This window comes from Barbus barbus, assembly GCF_936440315.1.
Source record: "Barbus barbus genome assembly, chromosome: 29".
NCBI classification, from domain to species: Eukaryota; Metazoa; Chordata; class Actinopteri; order Cypriniformes; family Cyprinidae; genus Barbus; species Barbus barbus.
Genome location: NC_136757.1, coordinates 16,685,272 through 16,710,343, shown reverse-complemented (window position 1 = coordinate 16,710,343; position 25,072 = coordinate 16,685,272). Strand labels below are relative to the sequence as shown.

Sequence of the window (25,072 nt, the reverse complement as noted above, 5' to 3'; positions counted from 1 at the left end):
ATGGCATATGCTTTGCTGGCTGCGGTCCCTCCTGTTTTTGGTCTGTATTCCTCCTTCTACCCCATTCTCATCTACTTCATATTTGGAACATCTAAACACATTTCTGTGGGTAAGTACACACACCTTTATTTTCTTTATTTTTTTGCTAAAGGCATAGTTCACCGAAAAATTACAATTCTGTCATCATTTACTCACCCTCATTTCATTCTAAATCTGTATGCTGTTTCCTTGGAACACAAAAAAATATATTCACATCAATCTTTTCTATACAACAGCAGTTCATGCTCCAAAAAGCACCAAAAAAGTAGTCTCATGACTCTTGAGCTATTTATAAAAAAATGCATACGGAATGACATGCGGGTGAGTAAATGAATCAAATATGGCACTTATGATTACAAGTTTAATGCCATGTGGATGCTTCAAACCAGTGCTTTAGGAGCCGTACTTGATTTGAGAGCTGTTGGGTGAAAATTATGGGCAAATAATGACATACATTTCAGTCTTTTTGCAGTTTAAGCTGTTTTATGACTTGAAATATAGATCAGTATAGTTGAATGGACTACTGTTGTGATGCTTGTATAAAGCTTTATTGAGTGATTGACAACCTTTTCTCACAACTCACCTTGTTACAGGATGAGTGAGAAAATAATGATAGATTTTTCTTTTTTGAGTAAACTATCAAATTAAATCCCCCTAGACATTTGGCCCCTACAAACATACTGTATCAAAAAATAGTCCTATTTTCTAATCTCTCTGTCTACAGGTACATATGCAGTTATGAGTGTTATGATTGGCAGCGTGACAGAGCGTTTGGCTCCAGACTCAGACTTCGTGATACCAGGCAATGACACCAACAGCACCACCTTGGACATTTTCAGCCGTGATGCAGAGAGGGTCAAGATCGCGGCCACTGTGACATTCTTATCTGGCATTTTCCAGGTAGTCTCAGTTGTAAGTGTATGTGACTTTGAAGTTGTGTATGTGACTAAGTGTTTATGTGGTGTCTGTGTGTGTAGCTGCTCCTCGGCTTGGTTCGGTTTGGTTTTGTGGTAACGTATCTCTCAGAGCCATTGGTTAGAGCTTATACAACAGCGGCCGCCATTCACGTTATCGTCTCCCAGCTCAAATATTCCTTTGGCATCAATCCACAGCGATATAGTGGACCTTTGTCTCTTATATATGTGAGTATGAACATACACAGTCCCAAACACTTAATTAAGCCCACAGACAAGGACAAATAAACACACCTATGTATAATTTGTGTTTAGTGCCCCCTAGCGGTTGGGATTATGATTTGCACTCAGCAAGCTACAGATGATTTAATACTGTTTTCTCTATTTATTTATTTTTCTTTCTCTCTCCAGACAGTCATAGAGGTTTGTGCATTGCTTGGACAGACTAATATTGGTACTCTGGTGGTTAGCATTGTAACCATCATAGGTCTGGTTGCTGCAAAGGAACTTAGTGCCTTGGCGGCACGCAAAATCCCTATTCCAATTCCTGTTGAGCTGATCACTGTGAGTTACTTCATACAGTGAAACACACACATGCACATACACGTTCACTTAGATAACTGTGGACATACATAGACTTATTAATATTCATATTTTTTTATTTACAATAAAATGTAATTATAGATGTTTTATTCTATCAAAAATGTCATCAGTTTTGCTTGCTCTTTCTGAAGTAATATAAAATATTGCTTCCTAAAGCTTTCTTCTTGTTTGTGTGTCTAGATTATTATTGCTACTGTGGTGTCGTGGCAGATGGATTTGAAGACTGAATATGGTGTTGAAGTGGTTGGAAAAATCCCATCAGGGTGAGTCCGACACACAAGTATGCAACACAAATACAACTGTTCAACATAGTATGTGTATAAAATGGTTACAGCTATAAAACACAACCACAGCATCATAATACATCTTCAAGCTCAAATGCTCTGCATCTCTTCTTGACGTTTTAGTCTGCAGGCTCCTGTGGCACCCGCTGTCTCACGGTTGGGTTCAATGGTCGGTGATGCTTTTGCACTGGCTGTTGTTGGTTATGGTATTGCTATCTCACTGGGTAGAATTTTCGCCCTCAAATATGCCTACAAAGTCGACAGTAACCAGGTAATACACTTTAAATGCCTGTAAAACATTGTTTTAAGTAAATCTGTATCTGTGACCCTGTCTGTGAAAACCCAGCTTAAGTCATATTTTGGTGATTTACTGTTTTCAATATAAAATCATCCTTCATAAGGTAAAGAACATTCTGTGAAAATGCAAAATTGACATTTTTATTACTGAGTGGGTAAGACCATGTCAAAGATTGAAATCATAGTGACATTAATGGTTGAAATCAAACTTTGATGCTTGTTATCTCATAATTAGATTTTGAGACTTTAGCCTGGATTTCACAGACAGGGTAATATATTTACACACAAATTTATATGCACACATTAAATTGATCAACAGTGACAGTGCTAGCCCCTTTCACACAGTGATACCAGTAAACATGCAACTACATTTCATCTGTTTAACCGATAACACACCATTCACACATTAGTTTCAAAATATCGGTAAATTATGTGACATCATTAACCAGAAATTACCTCTAAATGGTTCTGCCTCCCCGTGTTGTCTTTATAAACATGGAGAGGTGTATGCGGTCAATGTTTTTGTTACCTTTTTTTTTTGTCAAACATTCACATTTATGCAGCTGATTTTAGCCCGGAGACATTGTATTAGATGTATTTAGACTATTCTTCGACTTTCGTAAACAGCACAGTGTCACGGGTTAGCACAATAGCACGAAGACAACAGAGATAAACAAAAAGGTAGTTTAATTAGCAAATTCAGGAGACAGGCAAGTAAACCAACATAACAGAGGAGAACGGACCAGGGGCCCGTTTCAATAAGGAGGTTCAACCAACTCGGAGTTTAAACTTGAACTCAGATTTGACTTACTCTGGGATTGGAAACTCTGAGTTTTCGGTTACAAAACAGCTGAACTAATTTGAGTTAATTTACGCTAAGTAGGTTGACTCTGAGAGGAGATGGTCAAGTATTGGAAGACTTCTAAAATCCAAAAGTGAAAAAAAAAAAAAAAAACTTTTGCTTTTGTATTAGGAAATAAAGATGACCAAAAAATTTTGAATAATTTGTTTATTTAACAGCTGTGGTGGTGGTTACGGCTTGTACTACCCTTCCATCTGGCATCCTTCCATTCCATAAAGTAATCGGTTTAATTTTCAGAAGGGGCAATTTGTGGGGATTTGCTTGTCATCAATGCATCCAAGCTTCCACACTGGAAATCCTGAAGGAAATTCAGATTATTGGGTTACTTCCAGACGTCACAGAAAGATGTTATCAAGTGAACGTCACTTATCAGATTAACCTCATTTAAACTGATTTTTACACCACTGATTTACAGTCCTGTGAAACCCCTCTTTGACGGATTTGTGCCCAGGAAAAAAAAAAGTCTCAGAATGAGTGTGAGCGGGATGCACACTTTCCTTAGAATCTGCATACAGCGGACTTATGTGCTTTGCATCGCTGATGTTTTAAAGTGCATTTTTCTTATTTTGCAAGTTATCTTCCAATGGGGTAAGAAATTAAAAGTATTCTTGTTTCCGTTTGCATTAAGATAATTTCTTACCCTATGGCGGACAATTTTACTTGTCTTATGTAAAAGGTACTTAAGGAAAATCCCCTAGGAAAAAAAAAAAAAAAAAGACTAAATAGACTATTTTTCATTTAAGATGCATATTAAGAATTGTTTTATATCTGTACTTGAAATAAGACAAAAATACTCAGTAAGAAAATCAATTTTACAGCGTGAATGAATGAATAAGGTATTTAAACTTCGCTAACACTATAAGAAGGGGGAGGAGACCAAAAGAGACTCTGGGTTTACCGACCAGGTTAGGTTCACAGAGTAAGTTACTACGGTAACCGACTTGGAGTATAAGTTACCTCTCTTTCAGAAATGGGCTTGACTTACCCTGCTTTCTCAGGTTTGACAAACCTCCTATTTTGAAATGGAAAACCCAGAGATTTCCTCATTTCAGGGTTAACATACTCAGCGTTTTCACTTCACTTCATATAACACACAGAGTAAATCTGCGTCAGAATGTTATGATTGGCCCAGAGTAGACATCTTATGTCAGCGTGTCTTGAACTTGTACTTGCTTGTACCATTAATCTTGTTCTGCATTCATACAGAGATACCGGTAAATCACTGGTAATGTTACAACTTCTTATATTTGAAAAGGTCATGTTCACACATGATCTCTTAACGGTAATTTACCACTAAAAACTGTATATGTGAAAGTGGCTATTGTTACACTGTTACAAAAAGAATTTCAAATGAATGACATTCTTTATATTCATCAAAGAATCCTGAAAAAAAATCATAGTTTCCACAGAAATATTAAGCAGCACAAATGTACCATGTTAGAATGATTTCTAAAGGATCATGCGACATAGAAGACTGGAGTAATGGCTAATATATAATATATTTTCACTTTTAATGACAAATTTAGTGTCAACATAAAACAAACTGCATAGTAAATCTGCACATAAAATGTGGTTAAAGGTTTACAATATTTTCTTGGAATTTAAGTTTATACATTTAAGCCTGTTAAATCCAATTTTTCCACCGAGGCACATCTGAAAACCTGGCAGTTTATGTTTTTTGCTGAAAGTCATTGATCCAAATCAAAAAAGTTTGCATTCCAAAAGTTTGGAAAAACATTTTTGTTTGAACATCTTGTGTTTTCTCCTACTGTCTGTTCTCTGGATCAGGAGCTCATAGCGTTGGGTCTGTCTAACTCCATTGGAGGCTTATTCAATTGTTTTGCTATCAGCTGCTCTATGTCTCGCACCATGGTGCAGGTCAGCACAGGGGGGAAGTCACAGGTGAGAACTTCAGCAACCTGCAATCTGACATGCATAACTTCATATATCTTTGACTAGCTAGTTCTAGAGAGATGGATGGTGAGTTCTTTAGATGACTGTTTTTTGAAACTGAAACCTGTCTCTGTCATTCTCTCAGGTGGCTGGAGCGGTTTCTGCTGTGGTTATTCTGGTGATCTTGTTAAAGATTGGCGAACTATTTGAGGAGCTTCCAAAGGTGAGTACCTTGAATCAGCCCTCGTGTGAGCCTGGCATTAATATTCAAAAGTATCTGTGCTTAAAGGAGTAGGTCACCCAAAAGTGAAAATGTTTTCATCATTTACTCACCCTCATGCCGTTCCAAACCTGTATACGTTTCTTTCTTATGTTGAACACAAAAGAAGAGATTTTGATGAACCAAACAGTTTTTGGTCCCCATTGACTTCCATAGTAGGGAAAGAAATATTATGGAAGTCAATGGGGACCATCAACTGTTTGTTTACCAGCATTCTTCAAAATATCTTCTTTTATGTTCAACATAAGACAGAAACACAAGATAGGTTTGGAACGATATGAAGCTGAGTAAATGATGATGAAATTTCAATTTTTTTGGTGAACTATGCCTTTAATTCATGAATATGATAATGTGTCCATTTATACAGACATAAATAGAAATATATTGTACATGTGTGTGCTGGTTTCTTTAGGCTGTGCTGGCTGCTATAATCTATGTAAACCTGCATGGTATGATGAAGCAGTTTGGAGACATCTGCTCTCTCTGGAGGACCAACAAAGTGGATATGGTGAGCGAGAACAAGGAGGAGGGAGTTTCATGAGAAAGCAAAGCTTATGCAACACATTAAAAATAGACTTATACATAAACAAAATATGACTGAGAATGAGGGGAGTGAATAGAGTGACAGAAAAAAGGTTAAAAGGAAAGATTTGAATACACAGTTTAGCTGTTATTCTCTGTTGTTTGTGTGTTTAGGTAGTGTGGGTGATGACTATGATCTTGACAGTGTTGTTTAATCCTGACATGGGACTTGCTGCATCTATTGCCTTCTCCATCCTCACTGTCGTCTTCAGAACTCAGCTGTGAGTGACAGAAACCACATACACAAGGCTAAATATTCCACAAATGCACATTAAACTGTGGCACATGCACATTTTTCAGTAGTCTTGAGCCCTAAATAATAACCACATACATGTGCACCGTTTACATACTTAAATGATCATGTAAAACTGGTCCTGCATGTGGTCTCCTGTTTAACTTTACACTGCTGATGAACGTCAGATCTGAGCTCCCTTAGATTGGCCATATGTACCATTGGCTTAGTGGCTGAAATTTCTGTTCTTGACAGCATCATAAACAGTTTGCATAAGAATTCACCATCTGCCCCTCCGTGTGTTGACTCCTTTCTTCTTCTCTACCTGTTTTTTCTCTTTACAACAGACCAAAATATTCTATTCTTGGCCAGGTTCCTGGCACTGACATCTACAAACCAGTAGAGGACTACAATCAGGTGACCATGACCACCATTATAGCAATTTATGCAACTATGTTCAATGTACTTAAATGATTCTTGAGTTTTGTTGGTCTAGTTATATTTTGCACATCAGAGGTGTTACACAACTGACCAAATCAAATGAGTAAGTTGGATTGAAAGGCATGATTCATCTTTAAATTTCTTTTGAAACAGCCTGTCTCTCATGGCTAAAAACCTGAATTACGCCATTCTTCCAGAAACACCTTGATGTAAACTTAGATAATCTGATGAATGAGTGTCACGTAGCGTTGCTGTGTTGGTTACCATTTGCTTTGCAGTTCCAGAGTTTGTTTGAATGAGTGGGTGTTGTAGTTTCATTTCCTGAGTGTGTAATTGTGCTGTTAGCGAGACCTAGTGGTAAATAATATTTATGAATTATCTAATGTGTGCAGGTGATCAGGCAAAAAGTAGTAGTTTGTTGTAGTGCTGTGGAAACTAGTGTACTGAATCTAGGCTTTTTTTAGATTTCGATGAAAAATATAATTGGCAACAATACACTCTTTGGCCATTACTAAAACAAAATGTTCAAGATGACTTAAATTATGAAATATTCAGTTAATAAACAACTATTCACAACTTTCTTCTGATAAATTTGAAGTTTGGTTACTATTTTCAGGATTTATCTTCTAGAGTCTCTGTCAAAACACATTACATTTAATTTGGTTCCTTTGTTTTTGCATTTGTGAATAACTTTGATAATTTGAGGATTGAGAAAACTATTGCTTTACAAAAATTGTGCAATTATTTTGAAAAACATATATAGAAATTCTTGATTTCTTCTTCATTTTTTAACATTTTTGTTATTTTGAGTATAATTTCATTTTTCACACACTTACAGGTGAAGGAGATTCCTAGTATAATGATTTTCCGTTCATCTGCAACATTGTACTTTGCCAATGCTGAAATGTACATTGATGCACTCTATGAGAAGGTAAACACACACTCATACTCTCAAGCATATTCATTCACACACATCTACATAAAGAGCAATTACAAGACACTACTCACAACATGCAATTATCCCAAACATAGTTCTAACATAAACATTCACTGTGTGATTAGCCCAAACAAGCTACATACAACACGTGCACAGGTCAGGACATTCATGCAGTAAAAATAAATGTTTGTGTGCAGACTGGGGTAGACGTGGCTAAACTTCTCTCACACAAGAAAAAACTGGAAGCAAAGAGACTCAGAAAAGAAAAGAAAGCTGCAAAGAAAGCAAAGAAAGAAGCCAAGAAAAGAGCTAAAGAAGCTGTTAAAGCTGCTAAGGTTTGCTTTTGAAGACACTGTGTGTATGCATGGAAATAAGTGAGAAAGTAAGTGTTTGTGTTTTCTGATTGAATCAGCGGTCTCTGCTTTTAACCAGGGGGAGGAACCACAGTTTTCAGACACAGATGAAAGTGGGGAAGAAGCAGAGGCAAATGGGGATGTGCATAAATTGTCAGTCAAAGATCCAAAGGATGTGGCTTCTGTGGAGGTGGGGCCTGACCCTGACACTGACACCCCGCTGCCACAGGCAATCATTCTTGACCTGAGCCCTGTCAACTTCCTGGATACAGTTGGTGTGAAGACTCTACGCAATGTAAGACACAATCCGTACTGTATATTAGTGATTTATTAAATATGTAACATGTTTTAACCTTGTTAAAACCCTTTGCTTAATGGCAGATCTATAAAGATTATGGAGAGGCTGGTGTACAGGTGTACTTATGTGGCTGCCAGAGTAAGTGACCGATACAAAGTTTCAAAAGGGTGTTTTTGCAAAGATTCTAGTATAGAAGAACCATTCTGGGTTCCCTAAAGAATCTCTCTATGAACAGTTCTTAAAATAACCTTTATTTCTTCATGTGAAAAACATTTTAATGATCTAAAGAAACTTTTTACACTATAAAGAATGGAGTGTAATGGAAAGGAATGTAATGTAGTGGAAAGGTTTCATGGATGTTAAAGGTTCTTCATGGAACCATCAATGCCAAAAAAAGAACCTGTATTTTTAAGAGTGTATTCTTCCGTGCCACATGTTCCTTTTGTTGTCTAGATGACATTTGGAATTCCATTTGTGCATGTAGTCAGGACGGACCTGTTTGTTATCTTTATTTGTAATCTCTCTCTTTCAGGAGGTGTTGTAGAAAGTATGGAGAAGGGCGATTTCTTCAACGAGAAAGTAACTAAATCGATTCTCTTCTCATCGGTACATGATGCCGTTCTTTACTGTCAACAAGGAAACGGTGAAGAGGTACAGCACATTCATATCTCATATACACATACATGCATATCAGAGGTTTCCTAATCTTAATTAGACATGTGTTGAGTGTTGGTGGCCAAGACAGTATTTCGAAACAAACATGGCTGAGAAAAACTCATTTCTTGCCTTTCTACTTTTACAGGTTATGCAGGGAACACATTTGTAAATCCAAACCAAACGTGATACAGAACACAGAGCTGGATTGTTATTTATTGTGTATTTCATCATAGGTGTTTAGATGAATAATTTTTGTTTGTTTGTTTAAATAATAAACAGATTCTTTTGAATGTGAAATATCTAAAAATGGATCTGCCATAGAATGTTATTGTGCAAGACAAGTGAACTGTACATCTTTTTACAATCTTTTTTTTTTCTTTTCAATTGAACATCTATTCCAGGTTGTGACACTGTAGAGTTCCAGGTACATAAATGAATATTACATATGAATGTAAACTCAGTTTTCATAATATAATCAGACCCCTGAAAAGTTCCCATTTTAGCAATGTACAATACTGTTCAAAAGTTTAGGGTCAGTACTTCTTTTTTAATTGATCAAAAGGGTCAGTAAAGACAATTAAAATGTTACAAAAGATTTGTCAAATAGAAGCTGTTGTTTTGAAATTTCTATTCTTCAAAGTCTCTTAAAAATATGTATCATGGTTTCTACAAAATATTAAGCTGCACAACTTTTTCAACATGAATATGTTTTTTTTAGCATCAAATCAGCATATTAGAATGATTTTTAAAGGATTATGTGACACTGAAGATTGGAAGAATTCAGCTTTGCATAACATGACTGAATTAATTTGGGGGCGGGGCAGTTATTTTAAAATGTAATATTTCACAATATTACTGTATTTGTCATCAAAAAATGCAATTGGCAAACATAAGAGACTTCTTTCAAAAACATGAAAAAAATCTTTGCGACCCCAACATTTTGAATGGTAGTGTAAAAAATAAAAATCAGTTTATGTATTTTACTATGTATAAGCTATGTATGCTGTTTGTTAACTTTATGCTTGTGCATTTAGAATCATTATAACTTAAATAAACAGTCATTTTCTTATTCTTGTGGTGAAATTGTTAGTAAATTATCTGCCATGCTAGATTACCGGTTATCTGTGAAAATATTCAACCCCGAAAAAACAGGTTTGGAGTTCTCATATTGCTCTTTGTTTATGTTCAGTCTGAAGAGCTAAGCATCTTTGTGTTTAAAAATAAATGAACTAGTTCTTTTTCATTTAATGGGTGCTGTTTTCCTATATGATGATACAAAAATGGTGACTTTATGTAAATGATCTTCATGTAACAAGTTTCAGAGAAATTGGTCATTCGAGCATATCCCAACAGGAAAAGATTATCTAATAAACCTGTCCAACCAGCATGTAGTTTCAGAGCCTATCCCGTGACACATGTGGTGTGCAATTGACTTACTGTGCGCATAAAAGGTTAAAGATATTTCATCACCTGTATATCACACAAGGACTAGAAAACAACTCGAGTAATGCAAGAGAACAACATTAGTCTCATGCTTGGCTCTTAGTCTTGTTGAAAGACAGTTGACGTACATGAATGAGTTTAACCAATCTCCTTCCGGCTGAAACGAATGTGAAAGAACCGAGAGAGAGAGAGAGAGTTTCGTGTGTGTGTGTGTGTGTGTTGGCGGTTTCTCACACAGCTCCCCTTTCATTCTTTCTCCACCCATCAGGCGGCCGCTCAGCATCTGTGTGTGAGCGGATCAGAGTTGAACCCATTGCGGGAAACATCAGCAGGCTGAGCGCCGCTGTCAACGACCGTCTCCAATACCGGACCACTAACTCCAAAATTTGACTTGATTTCTGTCTCCAGTATTCAGTCTGTAGCAGGTTCAGGTAGGTGCTTGGTTGGATTTATTGTTGTTTAATATGTAGTAAATATGATTTTGTATATTGGGGAGTCACCTTTGCGAAGCACTATTTAATACAGACATAAGCCAGACACGCACACCGAGTCACGGGAATTCACATTCCTTAAATATGGAATTAATTTTGGGGGGTGGACACAGTTATTTTAAAATGTAATATTTCACAATATTCCGCCAATGCGTGTTTACATTTTACGGATAGAAAACAGATTTGTTTTAAATCATTAAATAGTTATCTAAGCTTTAAGGTATGACCATTTATCTTTGTTATGCATATAATCAAAACTAGAAAGAATTGGGCACCTAGTAGACATAACGATCATAGAGGACAATCGGTTTGATGACATTTTTAGGGATAGCCTACTGACAGCTGACAAATGCATAGCATTTTGAAGAATAAGTTAGACATATGAAAAATTGTAAAAAGACCATTCTCGTTGCATAAATAAAATGCTATTAATAATCATTATTTAAAAAATTATAATCAATTCTGCTTATTGGTTATGCAAACATAATACTCTGTATCTGTCGTAAAAAAACGTGTGTCCTGTCATTCAGTGTTTCTCCGGGTTCAGAGAATGGACCGCCAACTGTGGCTGTGACGGTCTAAATAAATCAGACTGTGCTGGCCTCGATTCTCTATCGACCCAAATAAATAGATTGGGCTGAAATGAATTGGCAGGTCGATGTCCTGGATGCTTCTCTCACTGTCTCCCCCTTGGCATGCTGTCAGTCACAAATAGTCCCGCAGTGCACGCGCTAGTTTTGTTTCTGTCTACAGGAAACTGCTCAATGCGATGACAATATTCTCTCTTTGAAGCGTCGGTCCATTTGAAAGCGCGCGCGTGCTTGTGTAAATGTTGCTGAGGGGTCAGGACAGTCCGTGTAATCGCTCCGGTGCTCCTGACATAAACGACTGTCATTGAAAACATTCTGCCGGTCGTCGCTGTACGGTGCGCTGCACCAGATTAATGAAATTCCCGGAATGCATACGCTAGCCACCTGCCTGTTAGTCGCTGCTGTTTCATACTGGTACAGCAGCGAGCTTCTGACAGCGCTCCGTCTGTTTATTTCAGACTCAGCCCTCGGCGGGGACATGCCGGAACCCGAGGGGAATCGTCGGTCACCGCAAGGTGTCCCTTACACCGACCTGCCGCACATCATCAACGCCGACGGACTGCACTTGTTCTGCCGTTACTGGGAGCCCGACAGTCCTCCGAAGTAAGTGCGAGACATGCATATGCAAAACAGATACAGATTAGGTCAGGCCTCTTGGGATAAAGCGAAAGATCCTCCCGTTACAGCCTCCGGTAGAGCAGGACGAGAGGCTGATAAGCGTTCACGGATGTTTCCTTACGGATATTATTTTAGCCCACTTTCAAGAGCCTGCCCTTTACTTTCCAGCACCTCAACGGTTACTTTAAAACTCTACACGCATTCAAAACTACAAACAGGCTAACAGTGAAGGTTCATACTATTGCTGTAAACGTTAACAGTGGGTTGATCTGCGGTTCTCCGCGAGGTTCTCTTTTAGCACTTTTGCAAACTGCTGGCCCATCACATGATGTCTAAACTGGTGAGTGAGGAAATAGACGACGGAAGTTTCTTGTAAAATCCTGTATTTAAAGGTGCAGTTAGGAATGTATAAATGTACTGCTAAATAAAAATATTTCACACATAAACTCACTAAAGAATTCAGTGTTTTAATGTTTCATTACAATAAAAATAATTTATTAAAAAAAATGCTGTTTCAAATGCATTTGTAACTATGTTGTCATATGAACAAGGAAGTAATGTTTCTAAATTAAGTTTCATAATGCAGAACTCAGAGTAGCTAATGATAATTTTGTAATTGGGTAGATGATTAAATGAATTCAATGAAGGATTTGAACTGATAGGCTAACTCCAGCTGCTGAAGCTGTATCTGAAATCGCTTCACTACTATTCACAACATGATAGTAAAATGTCCATCTTGGGATCTTTTCGGAATAAGTAGGTCTGAATTACTTATCTGGTTATAGCAAATGAGAAAGGGGCCCACTCAGTTTCTATGCTGAAGGGAATGTTTTGGTTTCCATGAGTCGAAAGCCCCTGCTCATGGCCCCTTTATGACCACTTATAGACACACACACACTCTCACGATACAGATCTGCTACACTTTTCTATGGTCATCTGCTGTGGTTCTTCTAAGTAATTATAAAAATAGGTCATATTTTTGAGCAAGTGGGTTTGTCAGATGCTTCGATATACCGAACTACACACATTCAGATATGTGTCATCTGCTGGGGTTCTTCTGAGTAGTTATAAAAATAGGTCATATTTTTGAGCAAGTGGGTTTGTGAGATGCTTCGATATACCGAACTGCACACATTCAGATAGGTGTGGGTGTCATGATTATGTCAAACAGGTTAAGCTCTCTATGCCTACTGTTGCAGAGCTGTTGTTTTGCCATCAGCTATTCACCCTGAAGTGGCAATGGTGCGGCCCAGGGGAGCATGCCGTTACCATAGTTACTACCTCTTCCCCTCTCTCAGACTAATTTGATCTCTAATGCTTGGCAGCAACAGTGTATATGACAAGTGTGTGTGTGTATCTGTACGTGTTTATTGGCATAAATAACAAGAGCAAACTAATAAACCACAAAACCATGTGATCTTCAGTGAAAATGTTATAAAACCACAAATATTTTGTTTTGGGATTTGGAAGATGTAGCTTTTCCCATGCGACTGAATGGGAAAGATTCAGAGCAGCTAATGTGAAGCTAATGCAGGCATCAGACATGTTTATATCAGACATCTGAAGGAATGCTACCGGGATCCCCTCTGCTGCACTCTGTCATTCAGTTTATGGTGAAATATTTAGCCTGTGTTTGATCACTTGAAGGTTCTGTGTCTGTTTACTATAGCTGTTTCGAAACATCTCACCTTGGGGCGGTAGGACATGGAAATTACTGAATGCTTTGCATCAGTAAAATAAACTGATCCAATATGTATGCTTTTTTGTATTATGTAACATCATCTGAATGAGGCCAAATAACCCAATTTCCAATCCCACCTTTTTATACGTTTAGTGTAGACATTTTATATACTGTAGGCTACATCTGGGGTTTTAAACTTCTTGATGCCAAAAGCCCCCAAATATGATCTTTTATCTTCCTAAAATACAATGGCATCTATATATTTTATGTATAAAAAGCTGAAAATAATTGTATGAAATAATCCAAAAGTATTACTAATAAATGTGATATTGTAATACAACAAAATGAAACAATAGTTACAAAATAGTTAGTTTCTTCTTGCCATTGTACTTGTAAATACAATATAATATAAATAATATATTTTTTATGTTAACAGTGGTTCTGAGATGGTTTTCTGACTTAAAACTAGATTCAGAATGTTTTCTTACTGTCAGTATAATACAATTAATCTTCATAATTTCAGTCTTTTTAAAAGCAGAATGGTAAATTTGGTAAATGTGATTGTACATAACAATCTAAACATATTTCATTAATATCTTAAGTGAACATGTTACCACGTTAGTACATTTTGTAAAAATCTTTTTCCTCTCAGATTGGTTGTGAACCTCCTAGCACTCACTCGCACACAGGTGACATCTACACCAAACCAACCTTTGAAAGTAAACATGAACGTAGTTAGGTGGTCTGTTGGAAGTTGAACTTCCACTTAAAAGAACAGTTATGACCGACGTGAGCAGCTGAAGTGGCAAACTGTTTCCACTGAGTTCACCATTTCACTGCTTGGTTTAACATTTAACAGAACTACTCTGCTTACAGCCCGGACATCATCATGTCCCTGTACAGTCGCTTACATGGACATGTCCACTGCTGATGCCACCAGAGAAACAGGAAGTGGGTGAAAGTTGAAAAGACCACAGTAGCCCATTGTATGACCCCAGTAATGATTGACAGATCGCTCAATAGATAAGCTGGGCATTGAACCCATGCAAAGTGAACTGAAGCACACTCATACACAGTCCGACAAATTGGGTCATGCCGGTCAGTGTGGTCCATCCTATTCTGTCTAATGGCATCTGGAGAGGAATTCCTCTACCAAACATGGATATTTATACAGCTGTGAGAGCAGTGCCAAATTACACACACAAATTTGGCCCTCACAAGTATAGCCAAAACTGTACAGGTTCACAGAATTTCTTTATATGTTTATCTCTGCCCTGCCCTTGATGATTGTTACTTTGTAGTTTAACTACTTTAAATCTATTTTGGAATTCCAAAAACGTACACATACACACACACACACACACACACACACACACAGACAGAGTAGTCTCTCTGTCTGCCTCGCAAACTGCATTCCCAGGGTTCATGGACAAAAGTGTTTTGATCTAAGGTTGATCATAACCACAAACATTTCCATTTAATCTTGCACCAAGTTACCAGCTCGTAGATTGAGACTGAAAGGCTTTATTTTAGTAAATACATTTCTGAGTATGACAGAGGAATGGATAGAAAGAACAGCAGACTCTCCAAATAGAAGTAAAGATGCCCACTCTCAGTCCTCTGAGACCATGTGAGTCCATTATACATTTACAAAGACTCTTTTTGTTACTGATTAGAGGCTGGATTGAGGTCATAGCAAATGTGCATAAGTTTGGACCTAATAAAGCTACTCCCATTCTCTATCTCACTCTCTCTCTCCTTCCTCTCTTTCTGCCTTATTTTTTCTGGGTTTTAGTGTGTATGCTGCTAATGAGCATATCTTGTTATTCTGGTGGGAGACTGTTAGTAGGATGTGTCTGTATTTCTCATGTGTTGGGAAACTGAGAAACGGTTCTGAATAATACAGGTATAATTATACCAGAACCGAATGACTTTCGTTTCTGTTAACGTTTATCGCACGTGCAGTTTCCAATGCATACTGAAAACATTTTGACCAAGTTTCCTGCACTAGTTGTCATGAGAAATCAGGTCCCATATTAGGACTTCAAGCAATCCCTCAAAGAACTTTTAATGGGTACTCTCTCTTTAGTGCTTGATTACAATTCCTACCACATCACATTATAATATGTCATTTAAACTACATTACAATGACCATTATTGTCTGTTTTAGTCAGCTTATGTACAAGCATACAGATACCCGATTAGCCTGATACCTGATATGTAGTCCCGATTCCCAAGCAAATGACTCCGAGATAGTCAAGTGAGCTGAAACACACTGAACTTCTTGTGACACTTATGCTGTTACTGACCGGATGTTCATGTGACAACATGTAGTTAAATATGTACATTTTTAGCACAGTTTTGTCAGTAGTATTTTAGAAAAATAAATTAATAAAATATGTTACCACTTTTTGGTTTGTTTAGTATTGTTGTTAGGTAAATTATTGGATTCCATTTATGTCAAAAAGACTGTCAAAAGTCTGTGTAAATACACTTTTTTTTTTTTTTTTAGAACTTAATCGTTGTTAATGTATTATTGAAATTATTTCCTTACAAGTAATAAAAAAGTTATGAAACAGTTAATGCATTGCAATCGTTAAAAGGACTCAGAACCAGCTTTGTTAAATTCTTTAGAAATCCCTTCCCAAATCAATAATGTGTGTTTTCCTCCATCAGGGCGCTGGTGTTTGTTGCCCATGGAGCAGGAGAGCACTGTGGGGGATATGATGACATTGCTCACAGCCTGGCCCAGCATGGCATTCTGGTGTTCGCCCACGATCACGGTGAGTGGAAGACTCCTAATCAAATGGCTAAAATCCCCAACACACAGATTTGTTGGTTGGCAACAGTGCAGCAGTGTTTTGGGTGGTGTAGGAGGGCGTGCTCTTTATGAGACTGTGAGAGTGTGGGGTGAAAAATCTATTTTACTCCCACATTTGATTCCTTGTAATTCATCCACCCAGTTTTCCTTTCATTTACAACAGATGTTGTGGGCATGGACATCCTGGGTTTAAAGTGGGGGATAGAGTTGAGAAATTACAGAAATGACATGAAACAAGTAGAGAATACAGAAAATAGCTGGTGCAATGTGTACAGAATGTTAAAGCCGTTTTGTAGCAGTGCCATGGTAACTAATGATTCACACAGAGAGACAGCAAGCCACCTTGTGATGAGCAATTGGGGTTGTATGAGTGTGTGATTTGACTGTCTGGTGTCTCGGTGTGAGTAATTGGTTCTATTGAAATACAACAAACAGAAACCATTTCAGTCAGCCTCTCTCTGTTTGTTTCTCACTCTCTTTCTGTCTCTCTCCTCCTCTAACATGCAGTCTCACGTCTCAGTATGTCTGTATACCACATGCTTTTTGGAATTTCTATTCTATTCTGTTGTTCCATTATTCATATTATGTTAATTTGCATGACTAAATGTCATGTCAGTTATATGCCAAAATTTCCTGAGCTCTTCTTTGTGAGCCATTAGCATTGCGCTGTGATTGACAGCCCTCTTTTATCTCCTGTTTCAAAGGAGAGCTGATATAAAAAGACATGGGTGAATGGAAACATATGTTACATGCTTAATTCTCTTTCTTTTACTGTCTCAGCTGGTCATGGCCAGAGTGAAGGTGAGAGAATGGATATCAAAAACTTCCAGATTTACATCAGAGACGTCCTCCAACACATTGACATCATGAAGGGCCGGTATCCCAAGCTGCCAGTCTTCATCATTGGACACTCAATGGTAGGACATATTTTGAAACCAGTTCCCCATGTTTTTCCATAAGCGAACATAGGTCACATGCTTTCTATAACTGTAAAGAGAACTATATTTGTAGTGGAACTATATTAGTGTCCACACCAACGATAATGGTCTGTTTATTAAAAGCACATGCTGCCGTTTTCTTAAAGGCTGCCAGTGTTTTTATCGTTCATTAGACTGAAAAATCGTTCTGAAAGTTATGGTGTGGGCTCCACTATTCTCATAGAATTAAAATGATTTTTAAAACTTTATAGTATTGTTTATCGTTGGTGACAAATAATTCTAAATTTTCATTGTCAAAGCTATGGCTGTGAGTGAGAGAGAATATATATTAATGTAAGAGAAAGAGAGACCGCACTTGTGTTTCCCTAGCCAACATGAACTTTTTGCATTGTTAGACATGTTATCGAAATTTTGGAGCATTTTAATATTTTATTTTACATATTGATTTGTATCGTATTGTATTCATGCAGCTCCAATTTTGGCAGCCACCAACAAGTGTGCAATTGTCTCATTCATATATTATAAAATCCTTCCTGAGAAGCAGACATGTCACAAAAAAGATGCAAATATTTTTGAAGGGGAAATGTCTATGCTAACATTTAACTCTCTGTTTAAAAACTATTCAAAGCCAACTAAAACTGTTGAAAAAGATAAAGTAAACTATTTTGAACTGTCTGTGACTCATGGGGTGGAGGCCACAGGAAGACCATTTGCTTTTGCTTTGTTGCATTTCCCATGTTCAGTATGTGTTAAACCCAAACTGTGTATGACTGAATGTGAACACAAAAATCCAGCTGGAAGCTCTTTACCTTTGTTTTTGCTCAACAGTTCCTATTAATAAAACAGACCAGCTGCATACTCAAGAAGCTTCATGAGCCCTATAGACTAGAAATGTTTCTGGATGTACATCTGCACTGTATTTCTGTGGAACATCACCATCACAAAATCATAATATTTGTGGGATAGTTATATGGTTTAAATATCCTACTTCATGAGTGTCCTGGTAAAGAAATCCTTCATCTAAAGTTAGTATCCATATGCACCACTCTCCTGTTCCTTCAGTGCAGATTCTAACTTTAAATAATAAATCGTGTTTCTGCTGCTCTCCTTCTTTTCCTTTTCCTTTAATTTAGTTTTCTCCCTCATTTATTCTCTAATCTAGTATCTTGTGTAATACCAGGCTGTTTGGTCCTTATATAACCACAGTCTTTAATAAGAAATATGGAAAATGAAATGATTTTAAACATGCTTCCTGAAAAGAAATGTGCAATTAGGTGCGTCTTGGTACCTCCAGTCGTGGGACTATGTGTCCTTGTACTTTTCACTTCCTGAGACCTGAAGCTACTGGCTGAATAAACATTTGCTTTCCGATCACAGATGAAAATGATCAGTGTCATAATAACGTGTGTGTGTGTGTGTGTAAAGGAAGGGCACGTACAGATGCAAGATGTTGTGAGTGTAATTATCTGTGTGTGTGTTTGAAACTTTGCTCCCAGTTACTCCCAAGGATGCAAAAAATTCCAAATTAAAAAGCAATTACCTTATATAATCAAATCAAAGCAGACCACCTATTTTCTTGATGAAGCTTTTAGTGTTAGTGTGCATTTGTAGTGTGTCTAAACAGAGTATGTGTTTGGGTTTGTATGTCTAGACTAAAAGTGTTTGTGTGAGTGCGTAACTTAAAACGGCCCATTATTGGACTTTCTTAGAAATGTGGTGGGAACTGTTCTTTAAACTCTCCACCTCTTTTGAATCCTGGCCTCTACTCATGCATATTCATAGATAGGATTATAATAGAAACAAGATGCAGAGGAGCAGAACTTTACAATTACAAATTAGGGGCTTCTCACTTAGATTTACCCATGTGAGGATGGAAAACATGTTTATTGTTGAATTAAGAGTATGTATTATTCATTCAGTATATAACCAATTGTCACACTGCTCGGGGTAGCGAGGAGACAAGTAGAACATTCTATAAGCCGTCTTTATTGAAGCCAACACACGGAACGTGGAACTCAGGGGTAAGACAAACACTGAATGAAAATTAAGACCGGACATGGGAGACAGGGAGATACAGGGCTTAAGAACACTAGGAAATCAAACGAGGAAGAACAGAAACAGGTGAGGAGTAATTAAACTCAGGGCTGGGGACAAATGAACTAATAATGACTCTAAACGAGGAAAGGAACAGGAAGTCCAAATAAGGGCATAAGGAAACAGGGAGTAAGTGGAAACACAAGACTCAGGGAAACAAATTCTGACACCAATAGAATATTAATACAAGGTTTTTAAAATTTCTGATACCACGGACCCCGAAATATGGTGTTTAGTTTGCAATGGACGCCCTTCCTAAAATACAAAGACAGTTATATACTTTAAAGTATACAAAACCCAAAAATTAAGTATGATATTATAAAACAACATGCTGTTTACAAAATAAAATAATCACAATTAATCTAATAATTAATGATTTGTTTTTACAAAGCAGAATTAAACTATAATATCATAAAATATATTCTTGAACCCTAGTTTGAAAAAAAAAAAAAATTATGGAAATGATTTTTTTTTTTTTTAACTGTGGAATATATATGTATATGCGAGGAATTACTAAGTACTCTACAACTAAACTACTATATATTGCTGTTTTCAATAACATGATTGGGTCTGTTTGTTTTACCACAGGGAGGGGCCATTTCCATTCTGACCACCTGTGAGAGGCCGCAGGATTTTGCAGGTGTGGTTCTCATAAGCCCCATGGTTCAAATGAACGCTGAATCTGCTACACCCTTCAAGGTAAAGTCAATGAACACGCTATATTCTTCTTTCTCCTCAATTGTTTGCATTTAATACCCACCGCAACTGAAACATGAGGCTATAAATTAGATCTGCTGCCCCCTGCAGTAAGACTGTTAAACGCACTCAAATAACAATAGCTTTCAAATGTCAGCTGTCAAATAACAGCAGTAGAGTTCTCAGTGGTGTGGCAGACAGCAGTGATTTTTCTATTCATTCAATCTCTGCATCTCGTCATGTGTCAACTATGAACATATTCCAATTGAATTTAACAACCTGAAAGTATCCAAATAGCATTTGTGTTCATTTGGAAGTATTTCGAGTATCTATTGTTTAATCATTTCAAACACATCTTTTTAAAATAATACATAATGCCGTTTTTGGAACAGTACTTTATCTAAAACAATAACATTCATACATTTTCGGTGTGGATTAAGTCCAGGGCCATTGCCTGTTTATTCAATATGTGAACATTTTAAATTTTAAATTTAATGTTTAATTTGTAAATTTGAGAATGTTTCTATTACGTTTTTAAAATGTATAAATATGTAAATTCTGTAATTCAGTATTTGTTGTGACAGTATTCTCTGTAGTAAATTGTCAGTATCTGTGGATTTTTGGATTCTTTGCAGGTTTTCATGGCAAAAATTCTAAACCGCTTGATTCCCAAACTCTCTCTTGGTTCGATCGAGTCAAAATGGGTCTCACAGGATCCCAAACAGGTACAGGAATCTATGTCAAAGGTCTTCTGTAGAAGTAGGGCAATGTATATGTGCGTAAATTTCCCTAGTAGACAATCTGGCAGCGCTGTTTATAATGCTGTTAAAACCGTATTTACACAGTAAATCTATTCTTTCAGACTGAAGCATATACGTAGTGATAACATATGAATGTAATTTCCTTCATAGCTTGGGTCTGGAATACTGATATGTCCACAGAAACAGCTGGTTCCATTTATTCAGCCATAATACACAACATAAACATCATACAGTCAAATAGATTTCATTGTAATTGTTCAAATCCTCAGGTTTATTTTACTCTGTTTACTGAGTGTAGTCTTAAGCAAAGAGTTACTGTTATATTAGGATCATGTTTGTAATCCTACATAATCTCCACTTGTCTGTTAGGTGGAGGCATATGACACAGATGAGCTAAATTATCACGGAGGGCTGAGCGTCTCATTCGGAATGCAGTTGATGGAAGCAGCAGCTCGTATTGAGAGAGAATTACCCAATATCACATGGCCTTTCTTCATTCTCCATGGCGATGCCGACAAGCTTTGTGACATCAAAGGCACTCATCTAATGTACAATGAGGCCAAGAGCACTGATAAAAAACTGAAGGTGAATCAAACGTGCATAAATATGGACCAAAAAATGCAAAAATTAACATCATGTCATTTGCTCATCCTTTGTGGAACACAAAAGAATATATTTAAAAAAAAAGGTTTCAGTGTTTGTTTTTTCAGGTCCATGCAATAGAAGTCATTGGGATCCAAAGTTGTTTTGGACCCTGCTGACTTTCAGTATATTAACAAAAATTGTTGAAACATTTTTCAAAATGCCTTCTTTTGTGTTCTGCAGAAGAGGGTGAGTGAATGATGACAGAAGTTTTATTTTGGGGTGAGCTATACATTTAAACTGCAGAACTTGCAGAACTTGTTTGACTTGTGAATATGATCTGAGCTGTTGTTGTGCCAGTAGATGTTTTGGATATCACAGGATAACCTGATCCAGATGCACATTCATGCAGTACTCTGAATAAAAACACATATCATAGACCTCCACCAATATTCATCCACACACTGTAAAAAAAAAAACATGTCTTTTTTACAGAAAAAAACACCGCTATGGTTGCTGGAATAATTCTGTAAAAATACAGTGAAAATGTAAACATATTTATGGAACAAACTGCAGTTTAAAACCATAAATTACACAAAAAAATAAAAATAGAAAATCCAATAGCCCTTTTCTGTTAGATTAGATTAGATTATTAGCCATGCTGCTACTAAAATGTGTTTTGTACCTTTAATAAAGACTGACAAACACCTTTTTTACTTACAAAATTTATTAGCATTTACTGTAAAATTATATGAAATGTAAGGTTACATCTATATTACCGTTTTTCCCTGTATATAGTAAGGAAACCTATTTACTGTTATTTACTGTGGTATTTTGAACAGTTTATGTGACACAGATCTCTGTGTTTTTGTGACCAACAGGTATATGAAGAAGCCTTCCATGCCCTACATCATGACTTGCCTGAAACAATTAAGTCTGTCTTAAAGGAGGTGAGCACCTGGATTCTGGAGAGACTCCCCAGCCCTCATGAGTCTTAGCTGTCAATCACAGCATGCACACTTGTCTAAGCCCCGCCCTCGACTGAATCTTTCATCTCTACTGACAAAGAGATGTCTGATTGCACTACATGCCAACAAAACGACTCTCATTCTAATCTACCTAGTGCCTAGGTCAGTGGCCGGCAACAGGCGGCCTGCGGGCCAAAAGTGGCCCGCCAGCAATAATATCTGGCCCGTGCCCGTAGCCAGAATATTTTGATAGCGTCTGGTTCTGAAATAGATCTGTCATGACAGCAACAGTTACTCACAATCAGAGTATGTGAGCAGAGCAAAGCGTGAGTGGAGCAGTATGATTTTGAATGAAGCGGAGTATGATTTTTAAAGTCGGAGCGGCATGGTTTTCACTCGCTCCATGGAGTACAATTCATGCCAACGACCCGTAATATAACTGCATATTTAGCTAACTATAGAAGAATACGATCACTCAAATCAAGTCAGAATTGTGAGATAAAAAGTTGCAATAACCTTTTTTTATTTTTTATTCAGTGGCGGAAACGGTCTTCCATAGAACTGTGATATTTCAAACATACTGAAATCCTTTAGACGCGGAGCGGTGTTTCTGATATCAGTGAGCGCGGAGTGATTATTAAATGCTCGGAGCATGGAGGGGAAATTGTTGATGCTCCACTCCGCTCATATACTCTGATCGGACACCACCACACAAATGTGGCTTTTTGTTAATGACTGTCGCAGGATTTTACACAGAGTAACAGCTCACTACCAGTTACAAAATACACTGTAACAGTCAGTCACAGGCAATTCTGCTTGCATTTTTTATCAATTAATAGCCTATCTTAAATTATCCTTTGACTATGTTCTGGCCCGCCATCTAGTGGTGAAATTTGTGGCCCGATGCCAAACTTACTTGCCGACCCCTGACCTAGGTGATAACATGGATATGTCAAGGTAGATGTGCTAGTGGCGGCTGTTTCTATGGACCGCTGTACGTAAGCCGTCCGCCATATTCATAAGCCTTATGTCTGCAACATTAGTTATACGCCTATATGAATATCTATATCTGCAATAGACTTCAGCAGACGGTTTTGCTAAACTAACACAATACAACAAGACAAAGCCGACACTATAGTTTGGATGTTTGTTTCACACGTAAAGCATTTTATTATGTATATTGTCTTTCAATCATTTGAAATGGATCACTTGTACATGAAATGTATGTAACACTTCTTATGAGAATTTGTAGAATAACTAAATCATTATAAGTGATAATCCTCTGTGACTTTGACTGTTTCTGTAACTGTTATAAAATCTTCCTAAGGTGGAAGTACTAGGAACACTGTTATTGGAGGAGAGGCTAATATTCTCAAGGACATTATCTTTACATTGGGCAATAATGCATGATTCATTTGGATTAGAATAGTCCATCTGAGTTGCTTGACTTTACTATGGCATCTAAAACCCTCTCCTACTGTTGCACTGTCCTAGTAAATGGCACATTTAATATTAAAAGGGTTCTGAATTCTTGCATAAATACTGTAATATATTAAACAGAGAAATTAAAGCTATAATGTGATTTAAATCATTCTCAGTATGGCCAGTTAATAGTCTCTGAATTGTAAAGTCTGTAAAATAATAAATTTGAAATGCTAAATGATAAGTAGTTCCTGTGGATTTTTTATTGTTCAGACTGATAGCTTTGCTCCACTGTCTAAAGAAATTACTTTTATCTGAATATTTTATTTAATTTTATTTTATTGAGTGAGTGAGTCAGCGAGTGATTTTGTGCCTTTATCGTCTCAACAGATGATCCCACCCTTGTGCCATGACTTGGGTCATATGGTCATGAGTTCTGATTAAGCAGCAAAAATCCCCCAGCGTGTAACAAAAAAAACTTCTATCCAATGGGACAGAGATTTGTGGTTTAGTCTTGATATAAGAGCCAGAATTAATTATCCCTGGAAAAATAGTTTATATAGTCTCCAGTGAAAATTCATTATAAGGATCTTTTTTAGTAACCAGATAGTGAAAAACTAAATTACACTCTGATTTGTTCTAGAAAACTGTCCTCTGAAGTCACACATCTATTATACAAGTGGGCATGTTTCCCTTGGTGCACCTCTGTCCCAGTTTTTCCAAGGCAACAGGCTTGTGCTTTTAGTGTCAGTCTTTAAACTGTCAGGGAGGCCTAGAGGTAACTGACATAATCACTCAAATGATATGTATATGTATACATAAATATATAGTATAATAAATAAAAATGCAAACAGTCCTTAATGTTTATTGGTCCCTGAAAGCATGACCAAATTTGACAAAATATTTAATAACCAATAATCATCTAAGAATAACCATGCAAAAAAAAAAAAAAAAAAGATTTTTGTACTGTATGTAGAAAAGGTGTACAGTGGGGCAAATAAGTATTTGATACACTTACGATTTTTCAAGTTTTCCCACTTACAAAGAATGGAGAGATCTGTAATTTTCATCGTAGGTACACCTCAACTGTGAGAGACAGAATCTAAAAAAAAAAAAAAAAATCCAGAAAATCACATTGTATGATTTTAAATAATTAACTTCCATTTTATTGCATGAAATAAGTATTTGAACCAGCAAGAATTCTGGCTCTCACAGACCTGTTAGTTTGTCTTTAAGAAGCCCTCCTATCCTCCGCTCATTACCTGTATTAATTGCACCTGTTTGAACTTGTTACC

At 37.0% G+C, this 25,072-nt stretch overlaps 2 protein-coding genes across 5 annotated transcripts; both read left to right on the top strand.

Annotated features, from left to right (window-relative positions):
- On the top strand, positions 1–9,741 carry LOC306849093 (solute carrier family 26 member 6-like; the record flags this gene model as incomplete). The annotated part of the gene is made up of 17 exons (XM_079383946.1): positions 1–109; positions 764–939; positions 1,017–1,181; positions 1,365–1,517; positions 1,737–1,819; positions 1,964–2,111; positions 4,788–4,901; positions 5,038–5,115; positions 5,585–5,680; positions 5,869–5,975; positions 6,334–6,403; positions 7,266–7,358; positions 7,562–7,699; positions 7,797–8,012; positions 8,099–8,153; positions 8,548–8,666; positions 8,818–9,741. 17 exons carry the CDS (start codon positions 1–3, stop codon positions 8,839–8,841), a joined length of 1,944 nt encoding a protein of 647 aa, XP_079240072.1. The 3' UTR covers positions 8,842–9,741.
- On the top strand, positions 9,074–24,023 carry LOC306849864 (monoglyceride lipase-like). Of its 4 annotated transcripts, none has more exons than XM_079385234.1 (9): positions 9,074–9,096; positions 10,384–10,546; positions 11,655–11,799; positions 16,172–16,278; positions 17,097–17,233; positions 19,937–20,047; positions 20,680–20,769; positions 21,175–21,390; positions 22,269–24,023. In XM_079385234.1, the coding sequence occupies exons 3-9, from the start codon at positions 11,675–11,677 to the stop codon at positions 22,383–22,385; spliced, it is 903 nt and encodes a 300-aa protein (XP_079241360.1). In that variant the 5' UTR covers positions 9,074–9,096; positions 10,384–10,546; positions 11,655–11,674; the 3' UTR covers positions 22,386–24,023. The 4 variants fall into 4 exon arrangements, 2 of the variants coding, with proteins under 2 accessions (XP_079241360.1, XP_079241359.1); XR_013782381.1 differs by lacking the exon at positions 9,074–9,096 and having other exon boundaries at positions 22,269–22,509; positions 23,291–24,018; XR_013782382.1 differs by lacking the exons at positions 9,074–9,096; positions 10,384–10,546 and having other exon boundaries at positions 11,354–11,799; positions 22,269–22,509; positions 23,291–24,017.
- The last annotated feature ends 1,049 nt before the right edge of the window (positions 24,024–25,072 follow it).